The sequence below is a fragment of the Galeopterus variegatus genome, unplaced genomic scaffold (genome assembly GCF_000696425.1).
Source record: "Galeopterus variegatus unplaced genomic scaffold, G_variegatus-3.0.2 Scaffold1490, whole genome shotgun sequence".
In the NCBI taxonomy this organism is placed as follows: Eukaryota; Metazoa; Chordata; class Mammalia; order Dermoptera; family Cynocephalidae; genus Galeopterus; species Galeopterus variegatus.
Window position 1 is genome coordinate 259,169 of NW_007727601.1, and position 14,414 is coordinate 273,582.

At 39.3% G+C, this 14,414-nt stretch overlaps 1 protein-coding gene across 1 annotated transcript in view; it reads right to left on the bottom strand.

Moving 5' to 3' along the window:
• PRKCQ (protein kinase C, theta) overlaps nt 1–9,423 on the bottom strand; it is a 75,855-nt gene extending 66,432 nt beyond the window's left edge. Inside the window, exons 1-3 of the mRNA XM_008577321.1 lie at nt 9,315–9,423; nt 5,990–6,189; nt 2,791–2,851 (exon numbers count right to left, since the gene is read on the bottom strand). Of these exons, the coding sequence (XP_008575543.1) occupies nt 2,791–2,851; nt 5,990–6,189; nt 9,315–9,423 (370 nt within the window). The remainder of the gene's footprint in view (nt 1–2,790; nt 2,852–5,989; nt 6,190–9,314) is intronic.
• Between the last annotated feature and the right edge of the window lie 4,991 nt (nt 9,424–14,414).

A 14,414-nucleotide genomic window follows, 5' to 3' on the forward strand; every position in this document is an offset into this window, starting at 1 on the left:
AGTGAATGAAGGTTTTCAAAGACAAAGAACAGAGGGATCTGTCTATGGCGAGTGAAGCCATTTACTTCCCAGCGGGACAGAGAAGAGTCCACTGAAGAGGGAAGCAGGAGGCATGTCATCTTACATGTTATCCAAGCTTGAATTCCTTATCTCCCCTCATTTGCTTTCTCTTCCATATCCCCCATCTCTGCTACTCCTACCATCATTTTCCCAGTCTAGCCCAGTCTAGCTATTTTATGGGATATCTGCAACATTTCACCCTTCATTCAACTTTCATTTTTAAGGAATTATAAAGCACTGCACCTATGTATTTATAATAGGCGTACCCTTTCATTTGCAGTGCCATGAGATCTTGCTGCTACCTTATTTTCTCTCAGGCTCTGCTTATTACGTGATTCCTCCAACCACACCCCTAGACCAGATTCTCATCACCTTTCCATAGCCTAAATAAAATTTCATAGGCCAATAATGTTTCATTACTTGAATAAGAGAAAGTATACTCTTCCCATTAGCTCAAAGCATGACCCAAAGCTGGCTCCAAGCTCTCCAACATCCGTCTCTGACTCTTCATTCTGATATTAGCAGGGCTTACTAGGCTGGTTTCCTCAAAGTGCCCATCGATGCGATATTTTTGCTGAAGCCTGATTTTTCCTCCTACAATGCTATTCCTCTTCTTTGCAAAGAGCAGGGCTTACTAGGCTGGTTTCCTCAAAGTGCCCATCCATGCGATATTTTTGCTGAAGCCTGATTTTTCCTCCTACAATGCTATTCCTCTTCTTTGCAAATCTCAACTCCAGTTATCCTTCAGTGCCCACACTATGAAATCTTCTAGGATGAAAGCAACCCATGCTAATCTCTTGGTTAATCAGTATTTAAGTGGCTTAGGATATAACTCTTCTCTAAGTGTCTAATTTGTACCACCTCTCCAATCTGGGTTTTTGTTTCCTGACTGTAAAAATCCATGTTTTGCTTTTCTGAATCCTTCAGAAGTCTAGTACTTATACAGAAAAATAAACATTCCTAAAATTAAATGATACCCTGTCTGTACCTCTCTCCTTGTTATCAACAAGGTATTTTCTAGTTAGGTTACTTCATAATATTGGTTGTTAAAAATTAAAATTTTTTTTAATATACAAAAATTTAGAGATGGAGTCTCAATTTGAGTCTAGATATAAAAAGTTTTAAATATTGCAAAGTTTTATTCTTTAAAAAAAATTCCTGGGATTGTGTAATTATTGTTTGTGAAGTATCACTGCTTTTGCCCCACCCGAATTTGCTCTCTCATTCTTATAGAAAATTTAAGTTCTGTAGTAATGGGAGAAATATCTATGGAATTGTTTGCAAAGCAGGGGTCTTCAAACTATTTACCAAAAATACTTGCACTCTGATGGAGGACTTTTTCACTTTACACTGGGTCATACTTTAAACTAATGGGAAGAGTATAGTCTCTTATTCAAAGAGTTAAACATTATTGGTAATATCATTTAGGCCAGTACTTTTACTTTTCATGCAAATCCGGTTATTTAGATATCCTACAATCACTCCCTTATTTAGACAACTCTAAAATGGTGTAATTACATGTATATATCTACAGCCTCCAAGACAAAAAAAAAGTTCAGAGTACATTTCTCCCTTCTCAGTTCTTTTTTTTCTTTTAAAAAATTTTTATTACAAAAAGTTTTGAATGAACACCAGAAGTTGAGCAAATACTGTAATCAACTTCCAAGTGCCAATTATCCAGCTTTGACAATTATCAATTCATGTCCACTGCCTTCTAATATAACTCTGTCCACTCCCCAATCCTGTGCCAATGGATTGTTCTGAAGCAAATTCATGGTACCATATTATTTCATCTATAAATATTTCAGCATATAGCTGTAAAAGATTAGGACCCCTTTTTAAAAAGCATAACCACAATATCATCACACCTAAAAAATAAATAATTGTGCCTCAATATTATCAAATATCGGGTGAGTGTTCAAGTTTTCCCTAGTTATCTCATAATATTATTTTCTCCAATGTATTTGCTTGAATCTGGACCCAAAGGAATCATATGTGTTAAGCAAAAACCCAGATAGCAACATAAATCTCTAAACTAAAACTCAAAAAAAAAAAAAAAAAGGAATAGTTTACCATTGGTAAGTTCACATGTCCATTCTGAGGCTTAGGATTTTCTGAGCAGTAGAATTTGTTTCATTAAAGCAGCACTGACAGGCACCGAGCACAACGTGCTTGTAAATTAACTTCTGTGACCAAAATCTGCCTGTCACATGGAACTGAAACTCTTTAGCCATGCGTTTTCTTACCCTTCCTTACTCCTAAAATGATTTGAGGAGATGAACTGTAAGCATTAGCATTTTGCCAGTTTTATGAAAAATATTTATTGTTTTTTATTTGTTTCATATTCTACCAATAGTGTGATAGCTTGTTATAGCACATCATTTATACACAGACAATCTGCACACAGACGGTGACATATAAACAGAGTCTTTTGTATTCACATTAAATTCCCAGATTAAAATAAAGGCAGCCTATACAAGCACTGGGCATATGAATTCACACCATTTAAACATGAATGCTGTAAATGTTTTATGTTTCTATGATTATCTGGCCTAGACAGTGCATTTTCAATTCATGCCTGAGCACCACTGGGAATTTTAAGAAAATTCCTTGTGCTTCCACTTCCCCCTCAGTTCTTTTCTACGATAATTGCAAAAATAAAAGAAGGTGCACCTGAAGAGAACACCATGCCCCCCTCACCCCTGAACAGGAAGAAGAAATGTCACTTGCCACTCATTTCCAGAAAGTATCTTGCATTCATCAGCATTCGGCCTTGAGGTTTCAGCTCTAACTGGTTGGGAGAAGAAGAGAAACGTCAGTCGGAATGTGAGACAAGCTCTGAGATCAACGACATAATAACTTTGGTGACGGCAGGAGATTTCCAGTACAGAACACAGTCATCGTTTGCTTCTACTTGTCATCGTTGGAATATGCAGCATCCGTGATGGTCACCTTTCTTCTATTAATACACCCCAGCAAGTCATTAATTGTACTTGGAGATCAAAACTTACATAAGGAAGACACAAAATTCTAAAACGTTCTGTTTGGTTTTCTTGCCCTGCGATGTTGTTTATCTGAAGAGCTGGGATAAGGCAGACCCAGATCTTAATCATGACAAAAGAATCAACAGATACTGGGACTAGCTCCCTTGGGCAAAAAGTAGGTCTTACGGAAGGAAAGTAAATGCTGTTTTGAGGGTCCTTACAGACCCCGCTCTCTTCCCTTCCAGGTGGGACGTGCGTCTAGGTTAATTGGGGTGTTCAATGGGAGTGGCCTTCTTTCACAAGGAGAGCCTGTCTCTTTGGGAAAGTGCTGGGTGATCTGCTAAAGATTGGTCTGGGAAGGGATAGAAAAATCTATATATTTTGGTATGATTCTATAGAAGGGACAAGAAGAAAGTGCCATTTAAGGGTTGATGCATGATCTCATGTAATGTGACCTCAGGAGAGAAAAGGACAAACCCAAGACAACCTGAGAACTATCACTAATCTATTAAATCATCGCACTATACCATTAAGAGACTACGAAGAATAAGAAAGATGATGAATTGAAGGTCATTATTGACCATTTCATCCACGGGTTAACTAGAATAAGTGATAAATAGGAATTGAGCCCGGGATTGAATTTGAATTGTAGCTAAATAATTTCCTGGCTGTACGACTTTGCGTAAGTCACCAAGCTTTGGAAAATCTCCAGAAAGCTGACATAATAGAAATACCTACATCCCAGTATCACTACTGATAGAACTTTATCATAAAATAAGCTTACACTGTGTGGCCAACTATAAATTCTCATACAACAGATTAATGTCAAGAGAAGTGCTTTTGACATCAAGTATGTACAATGTTGTTTTTTGGTTCGTAGAATAAGTAGTAAAGACAGAGGCACAAGTGGAACAAGAAAAGCAAGGGATATGGGGTTTATTCCCAAAGGAAGTGGAGAAAATGGGACCAGATGACCACAGTGTTATCACTATTCAGGAATTAATAGTGACGGGGGAAATTAAACCAGCTAGCTACCGGGAAAGCAATACCCATAGGAAGTCTTATTCCAGCATGTTTTCGGGAGTTGCATGTTTTGGGGAGATAATGGGAGACAACCATGCTGACAGTTAAAATCTTGGCAAAGCAGAAAGCAAGTCTCACTGTGCTGTTTAGAAACAGGACGGTGTCTATGGAGGTAAAAGGTGAATTTGAAAAAAATCATTTTTTTAAAAAGAAACTCATTTTAAGAAAGCAGATTTCAACAGAAGCAGGGGAAATAGAAGTCCAAAACAACCTGTTGGCCCTTAAAATAAAATAAACGTAAACTAAGAAATAAACTTAGGAAAAAAAAAAATCTTAAAGATGTAAAAAGTGTGGTTAAGCAAGGGTCTAAATGCCACCATGTGCCTGGGTCTCCATGATCCAGGACTGCAGAGAAAGTGAAAAGTCTGATAAGAATAAAATCAGCAAAAGTCTAAGCAAGAAATCAAACACCACTTTAAGAGATATAAATAGAAAAGCAACCTACATATCAGTGAAGCCTATTTAACAAAAGGATAGAAAACCCAAGTTATCCTTTCATTAATTTGAGAAGGAAATATGAATAGAATGCCATTTTAAAAATTAGAGAGCCGATGATTTTTCTCTTTTTGAAAAAATTAGCCAGAATCAGAAAATAAATGGGGATGGGGGGAGAGCTGGAGAAGACTCTCTAGTTTATCTGCTTGTTCTCTTCACTGAGCCAAATGCTCCCAGGCTTCCAGCCCAGCTAGAGCCTCCTGCTCACTTACCTGTTCTGTGTAAACTCTTTAACACTAAGTTAAACATCTGTACATTATCCGGTCGTTTCACCTTTTCCTACTTGCCTGAGCAGCTGCCCTAGAGGAGTTTTGTCTTCATGATCCCTTTCCTCAAACTGAACACAGAAATGCTCAATAGATACCGCTGACCTAAATTACCTAGACATATCTGAGCATGGGGAACTTTTATAAAGATCTTGACATACATTCATCTTTAAATATTACTTTAGTGACACAAGCGAGAATTTATATACTTTTGTAAGGTACAGGGTTTTGTTTTTCTTCAGGTCAAAAATATAAAACACACAAAGAACTAGTTTTTAGGTTTATATTGTTCCCATATGAAACCTGTGAGTTGAAAATCTCTTGGGTGGATGTCTTAAAATCTGAGTTACAGAAAGTAAGGAGCAGAAAGGCAAGATTCTTTCCTTTGGTGTAAGTGATACAAACATTTGAAAACATTTTCTGCATTTTAGATCATGTAAAAGTAGTTTTTACTAGTATATTTTCTTTCATTTTGTACCCTAGAGATTTGCATTAGAATTTTTATGCTTTCATATCGTACTCTTCTCATTAACACTTATAAACATTTGCTGTGCAAACAGTTATAATCTAGGTTTTCACAAACTTGCTGTGCTACCATGAATTGTATATAAAGTACATCTTAGTACAAAGTAAGTTAAGTGACTTCATTATGGCTGAAAAACATTTACAGGACATGGCAAAGCATGGAGAGAAAGAGGACCAAATATTAAATGGGTCTCTGTTCTATGCTTTCCCATTCTGACACCTTAATAAATAGGCAACCATTAGGTTCCCAAATTAAGGGGACTTTGTGATATTTCCAAGCTTACTCTTAACAGTTATAAATCAATAACAGTTTCCCTTAGCCTAAGAGACCTTCTCCATCTCACATAGGAATCAAACAGATTTAAACACGTTAGTGTGTTCTATAATGCACCATGAATAATCATTGTCACCATCAAATCACCCATGAATTAGTAGTGGGGGTCTGTTGTTCACCCACAGCCAGTGTAATCAGACCTTTAGGGCATCGTGGAAATTTTGAGCTGGTCACCACTAACCTCGTGCTCATCACTTAATGGTGCATATACTTTAAATAAAGCGCACGGCGTGGACACTTACCCATATTTCTGTCTTCCCATTGTTCTTTCTGCACCTCTCAGCCAGTGAGTAGAGCTCCACGGTAGTCTCAGATATGAGGTCCACGTTCTTGCCCTTCACAATGATCTGCATCACTCTCCCCTTGTTGATGTGGGCGTCAAATGTGCTGTCCCAGGGCGGGTACATGGTTGGCTTTTTCTGGATATACATCTGCCCGTTCTCTAGGAACAGAGAGATAACGTTCTCATTACTCTTCTGGCCAGTTCTGGAAAATAATTCAATTCAACTTAACAGTGGCACTCAGTCCCTCTGCTCTCTGGGATATGCAATTCTGTTGGGAAGACAAAAGTAACACCTTAACGATCAGACACAGTATAGGACAGAATGAGATAGTTCCAAGGTCTACATGCAAGGTGTAGAAAATTTAGACAACAATCTGATAATGTCTTAGACTGGAAATATTGCTTCCCTACTCAACGGTTAGTTGCTTCACTTTGGGTGTGAACACCCAAGCGAATAAACTGGTATTCTCCCTTGTTAACCTATAAAGAGTTGATCATGTCAATACAAAATGCAAAATACACGTCAATACAAAATGCAAAATACATCGTCAATACAAAACTACTGTTTGCTCACCTGAAAGGCGTGGTGGCAAAATCTAAGCCTATGAGTGTTCCTTTAAAAAGATATCTCACCGTTTTCCATTTGACATAAATACACTGAGGCAATAGCCATCATTTCTTTCTCTAATTCTTGAATGAAGACACATACACCATGCACCCAGGGAGAGGGTGGCCATACCCCATGGAGCCAGGAAAGCGGACTACAGAGCTGCAAGCAAGGAAAAGCAGACAGGGAGGAGCCCTGGAGACTGTTAGCAGCAAGAACCACGGACAGGACGATCGGTTTAAAGGAAACCAGAAGCCACAGGTGATTGGGAAAGAGTTCGATAATGGATTAAGTGGTTTTGTCACAAGCCATCCATATCAAATTTTCCCTGGTATTTATTCTTTAATCATTTCAGAATCAGAAACTGCAGCTGAATTTGAGTGTTTGTTTCTTGTCGTCAGCACATTAAGTGGCAGACTTAGCCGAGATGTTAATTAAAGCAAAAGGGAAAAACCCGCTTAAAGCTGGGAAATAAAGCAGTTGTAACTCGCGACGGCCCCTTCTTCCCAATGCATAGGCTAAAGAGAACAGGCATTGAGCATTTAATATTTATTTTGGTGGCATACAGGAATCACATCAAAAGGGAAAAACCCGCTTAAAGCTGGGAAATAAAGCAGTTGTAACTCGCGACGGCCCCTTCTTCCCAATGCACAGGCTAAAGAGAACAGGCATTGAGCATTTAATATTTATTTTGGTGGCATACAGGAATCACATAGGCTGAAACTCCAAATTTTAGGCAAACTTGGCTAGTGGAGGTTTCAACTTTGACACTGTTAAGGATGGAATAGGAAGGATACGATTTTTATGGTTTGATTAAAAAAAATTAACTGGAGATTGGGCTTTTTAGAAACCAATGTGAATATTTGTGATCACTATAACATTTTACTTCCACAGAATAATTCCTTACAACTGTAGGCGCCATTCCCCATGCATCCACGATGCTTGCCATCACTTAAAAAGAGGACCAGAGCATCTATATGCAGTGATTGTCACCATTTTCAATGGCTGGTGCACCACCAGAGCTGTCAACTCCTCATGGAAGAGGCAGCCTCACACCCCAAAGACCGAAACGTATTTAAATTCTATAGCAGTTACACTTGCGTGACGATGTTCAGAGTGATTTCTCTCTAGAACAAAACCAAAACAAAATAAAAAACAAAAGCCTCCAAACGCCCCCCAAATCCACAAGCCAATCTTTTGGAAAAACAGTTTTCCTCTTTTCTGCCAACTTCACTTGATCCATATGGCTAATTAGATCACGTTCAAAGGCAAGGCCAAAAGAAGAAGGAGAAAATAGCAGGCTCGCAGCAGGCAAATGTCAGGCAGTCCTGAGGTTGCAAAGAGAACCGGATCTGGGAGACCCCATAAGTCAAAAGCAGCTTTGAAAAACTCAGACATTTTACACTTTAAAGATGTCTGTGACATTTGAAAGGTTTTAGGTCGGGAGCAAGTGGCATTCTCTCTTTTTACTAAACAGGTGAGAACTCTGGACAGAAGGGAAATTAAGATGATTCAGTCTCCCAGGCTTTGAAGTATTCAGAGCAGCTGGAAAAAGGAAGTCAACCATGAAGCCAAAAGTCTTTTGTTGGGGGCAAGAAGGTGCAACATAGTAGGGTTTGGAACCCCAGAAACCTGGAAGTTCATAACATCTGAGTTAGTTTCTCCGTGCACCTGCTAATGTCACCACCTCACAGACATCCCTAATCCTTTCTCCTTTCACCCTGCTTTGATTTTCCTTACAGCACTCATTACTTACCATAGAATATTTTTGCTCACTGCCTGTCTTCCTCTGCGAGAATAGAAGCTCTAAAGAGAAGGCACTTTTTCTGTTTTTTGTTTATTTTCCTCTCTGTTCTAGTCCCAGCGGCCTCATTGTAGGCTTTTCTATAAAGTGTCTGCTAAAATACGAAATGTATGTATGGGAACAGAAAAAGGTACTGAGATTGGGAAAGTCTTGGGATATAAACTTCCTCCTACCTTTCCTTTGGAGGGTCCATAAGAATCGTAAAATGCAGAGGTAGGGGTCAAGTAGAGTGGCAGCCGGTCAGAGCAATGTGGAGAGATCCCCTCCATGATAGGATTGTTTTAACAGAATGTTCTAAACCCACCGAAGAAATCTCGGGTGGCCGTCACACTCTTCCTCTCATCATGAACTGCCTATAAATATTTAAACTTGACAAAACATGCCTATTCTTTTATTCACCTAGGGTCGTAGTAAGTGCAAAAGTAAGTTTTCTAAATTGGATTCTAATGGCTAATTATAGATTCTTTGTAATCTTCATCTAGGCTCAGTCCAAGAAACTGCAAGCCATCCATAATCATTTAAGGCAACCAGGCTCATCAATATAGGTCCATATTCTGTTTTATCTCACTGGATTCCTTACCCATTAATTTTACACATAATTTCTTCAATCCAATTTTCTCCTTTCCTTTGTTTATATGGGAAAAGTGGAACAGCGAAATAGAGCATCAGTGGGTCACAGGCGTGTGGCTCAGAGGCCATCACTAAGTGTGTGTCCTTGAAGAAGTACTTGGCTTCTCCCGGCATCAGTGTCCTGAATCGTAAAATTCGGTTGGACCAGATGACCTTGAAGATCCTGGAAGGCCTTCCTTCATACCTAGTTCATAGCAAGATCCTCCTCCTCCTCTCTCACCCGGAATGCCCACTCAAGCTTACCTGATTCAACATACTCTTTGACAAGCACAGCACAGTAAGGGTTGACGGCCTCCCCCTGGCAGGACCCACAGTCAAAGTTGGACAATCCAATCCGAAGAAAGGGTGACATGGTTGCTCCCTGGAAAATGACAAAAGACAAACACTATTTGGGGGCTCCATAATATATTATTTTTGGTGTCCCATCTCCACGTAACTCGTGCTTTATCGCCAAAGGCCAGAGCCTCAAATGGGTCAACTATCCATTGGAACAAATGCTTTTATTTCCTCTCTGCCAAGCACATTGCTGGACTCACCCCAAACCACAGACTGACTTGCGGAGAGAAGAGGCCTTCTGGAAGCCTGCATTGAACCCCGTTAACGAGAACTAACTAAAGAATTAATTCCACTCAACCTTATGGAGTTATATTTAATTGTTGCAGAGTGAGGCAAACGTTTTTCAACATTTTATTTCTTCTGTGATTCAAGTAGGTGACCAGGAAACAACACACTGTAATCAGAAAATGAGTTTATAAAGAGTGAGTCTATTTTTGTCACACTAGTTAAATATGACACCGCAGAATTCTCATGTGTTCTATTTCTGCATGTAATGGAATTACCTCTAGGCATTTAGCAGCTGATCTTATTTACTTCAGACATTTTCAAAAGGTCTGCTTTCTTCACAGTCATAGGTAGACACACACACACACACACACACAATAAGCCTTCAAACAATATGAACCACAAAAACCCCTAAATCATTGACCATTGTAAAATAGTGTTTTATGGTCTAAGGATAAACAAAGTACTTCATAAATGCCAAAAAGACCTAATAATTATGTTTTCATAGAGATTTACATGAAAATTCTCATAATGTTGGCTACCTCTAGTCTGATCCTTCACCTGTGGTTCCGTCTTTCTCTGCTCCGGCCACTTACCTTAATTAAATACCTTTTTTTTTTTTTTAATCTACTTTTCCATGAGGTCCCATTAAACTGAAACTATCATTTGGTATTCAGTGAATAAGTTACTTCTTTGCTTTCTCTCTTTTCTTGAACTATTTTATCCTCATGAATTTCCCCAAACTTCCTCAAGTAAGCCAAAGATAACATGAAAAAAGCACTGGCTCCCTTTTCTGACTTTGTATAAAGGAAGAAAACTATTTGGAATAATAGAAACCTGGAAGTGAGAATCAGTAACATAACTGGAAATTTTGAACCTATAATACCTAATCTAGCAAAGCCATATGAGATCTCCAGGACTCCGGAACGCCAATATTCTGTGGGTATTTTTTGAATCTCTAGAGAGACAGATTAGGGGCTCCCAACAGGTGCTGTTAATTTCATGGATATTAATAAAGCCCTAATTTCCTGCAGAGTTTGGAAGGTTTACCTAAAGGAGGTGGTTGTGTAAACATGATTTGTCGGATGTTCTCAGTTTCCGAAACACATTATGATATATCATGTTGTTGACTTGGCAGCTAGATAACTTCCAGATTTATTTTTAGGGGACCCCCTTTTACCTTGAGTTTAGACTTCTCAGGCAGGAGCTGGGCTGTCAGCTCAAAGTTCTGCAGAGAGAACTTCTTCAAGAGGCCCTTCTTTCCTGGGCCACGTGGGTCTTTCAGACAAATCTTTATTTCTACACTAATCAGGAAAGATCACAGAGAACTCCGCTCATGTATGACAGTATTTGCCATGTGTGGACTTTTGTGAAGATTTCCTTAATAGAAGTAAAGGTAAGTAATTAACTCTGTTTTGAGTCTGAAGGATAAAGTCTGAGTTACAACCATTATGACCTTTTGTGACTTGTTGCTCTGCTATCTCCAGGGTGGGCTCTGGGAAATTCTACTTCAGGAACAGATGGAAAGTCTAGGGTACAAGGGTTTCTATACTGTATAGAAGCGAGATGTACTCAAAGTTTCTCTCCTCCTGAAGGCCTCGCTTGACATCGTGATTTCCTATTTCATAAGCAATCCAGAGTCACTTGCCATCTTACCAGGTCCCTATGCACTGTTCTCTCACTCACGGTATTTTGATAATTTACCCAATGCATGGACCTGCATGACAGCCAGGTCAGCGTCCCCGTTTCTAAAGGTCAGGTCACAGTGACATGATCTTACATCTATTCTGACTTCTTGAGAGCAACTGGCATTTGTGTGGTTAACTGCACACATGGTTCAATAGAGCTTCACGCTCAGGGGTAGATTTTAAAGGCAGAAGGTTTTATTCCTGAACTACCCAGAATTTCTTTCCCTTTTGTAACAGGAATAGGTGACCACTACAAAAATGAAGAAAACACACAAAATTAATGAAAAGTCTCACAGTTCCACCAATAAAAGAAAATTGGTTACTATTTTGATGTATTTTCTCCAGTCTTTTTAAATTAGCAGATCTTATGTTTTTCTTTTACCTGCTGTGATCATACTGTAGGTATGGGATTATACTTGGCTTTTTAATTTAAAATTTTACCATAAAATTTTTCTAAGTTACTATGTCATCTTTGTAAGCATCCTTTACTCCTTGCATGATATTCTATTGAGGGGCAGCTTCATGATCTGTTTTACTAAACCTACAGTTACACATTTAGATTGTTTCCAATTTTTCCATATGAGAAATAATGCTGTAAAAGCATTTTTTTACAATATTTTTATACTTAGGGATATTTTATTAGATTAGATTATCAGAGTACCATAATATTTTCAGATCAAGTGATATTACTATTTGTAAGGTCTCACACATTTAAAGAAAGTAACCAAACTTAAAGGGAAAATATCTATAGTCAGCGCAACAGACAGTATGTTAACGTCATTCTTGTTATGAGCATATGCAAATTTGTAAGGAAAACACTATTTATGACCCAAGTAAATAAGTTGCAAAGACACAAACTATACATGTTATGAAAAACATAGTTGCAACTAGTTATGTAGAAAAATGTTCAGCTTTCTGAGCAACTTAGGAAATGCAAAATAAAAAAAGATATTACATAATTGCATTTATAAGACATTCTTTAAAAGACAAAACTACATGCAGCAAAAAAAAATCAGTGGTTACCAATAGTTGGGTAGGGAGGGATAGATAGCACAAGCAAGTTTTGGGGGAAAATAGACCCTTCCATAACTTGATTGTTCTAGTGGTGACAGAAGTCTAGAATCAAATTCACAGAAACATATACCAAAACCAAAAATCAACTGTATTGTGTGACAATTTAAAAACCAAAATAAAAAAATATATATGCAATTGGCATTTCAAGGCATGGCTTATAAATACAGAGGTTATAGAGATAAAATACAAAGAATATGTATTTGAAAATTGGACATTCAAATAATAAAACACTAAATTAGAAATTTTAAGTAATTAAGAGTAGCCTCAAATTACTAAAGGTAAATAGTCAGATCTTAGCTTTAAAAAATACCAGCTTTTATTCTGTAGTATTTAAGTTTTTTGAGTATTTGTATTTGGGCAAAGGTAGCTGAGAAAAAGATAACATTAGAAATTAATAATACGTTTTCTTTGAGAATTAATACTCAGGCCTTAATTTAAACTATAATGTAAACAGCTAAAATATTTAAAAATATAAAATAAAATACAATAATGTGTTTTTACCTGTGCAATTAGCAAATATTTTTGAAATGCTCTTACCTAATGCTGGCAAGAACAATCCAAGTCATACACTTTTATACAATGCTGTTGGGAGTGTAAATTACCACAATCCGTTTGAACACACACAGATATGTGTGTATATATGAGTATATATGTAGGTATATGTGTATATGTATACATGTATGTGTGTATGTGTATATGTATGTATCTATCTAAAGACAGATATATGAAGAGCCAAAAAGATGGGTAATAAGTACACGAGGATGAATTCAACAGAAAAGATTTTTGTGAACCACCTTTTTCGTGCTCAGAGCTGTTGGTAGGGAGAGAGGGGATTTCCCCGGGTGTTAAAATAGGAGAGTTCCTTGGATACAGACATACCTGTGCTGGAATAGCACAAGTCAGGACTAAGCCTGCGACTCTGTCCTCTGTGCACTGTGCATTCCATCCATCTCATTTTCACGCCCCATGCATGGTAGTCTCACGCGTTATAACACACAGCGTGTGCACTAAAAGACTGACCAGCCAGGCTGTCCCTCACAGGGCAGGGCCCTGGGCCCTCCACAGACCTCTTGTCTGAGCCACAAAATCACACATCCAACTCTCTCCTGGACATCTCCAGGGGACCCTCCACTCACCAGGCCCTGCACAAACTCACCGTCTTCCCTTTCAAAACCGTGCTCTCGTTTGCAGGTATTTTGGCAGCTCAGTGGCTGGCGCTGTGACTCCCCGGTTCCAACTTCACCCTCCCCTCAAGCCCCCCAAACCCTGCGCCAACCTGCTGTACCTCCTACCTCACCTCCTGCCTCCTGCACGTGTGCCTGAGCTCAGTTCTGCATCGTCTCTCATGTGACGCTCTGCAGCCGCCTACCCTGTCCCCTCCATCCAGTTCTGGTCACCTCTTGCTCCCCGTCACATCTCCACGCTGCAGCCGAATGATCTGTCTCAGGATCTCACAGAACTGCCGCTGTTTCTACACCTTGTCTCGCTGTTTCACAGCTCGGGGCTTTAGGAAAACCTCACCCTGTCCCTGGAAAGCCTTCCTATCTCCTCCATCCTCCCTCCGTCCCCTCCCTCACTTCCTCGTCTTTCAAGTTCCTGCTCATCCCTATCTCCTCTTTGAAGCCGTTCTTCCCTCCTCCCCCATCGCCCTCCCTCCCACATCTTGGTGGGATTCCCTCGGCCCTGTGGGCTCCCACGGCTCCTGCCTTCACTGCTAGACAGCCCCTGTCCCGTTTATCTGCCTCGCCGCTGCCATTTCTAAAGGCTGAGTGGGGTAGATCCTGTGACTCCCGCTCTCAGCCCTCAAATGTGGGGGACTTAGTAGGACCCCACAAGGATGTCTCCTACTGAATCCTTAAGATACCCCATATACTCGGAAGAGGGGTTCGACTCCAACTACAGAAGTCTCTCTGGTCTCATCTACAACGTATTTAGTAAAAACCCCTCTGAGTGCATGCGGGTCACTTTCTTCCCCAGGCCCTTGCCACAATCAAGGAGTTCCCTAGAATGCTTTATTAGG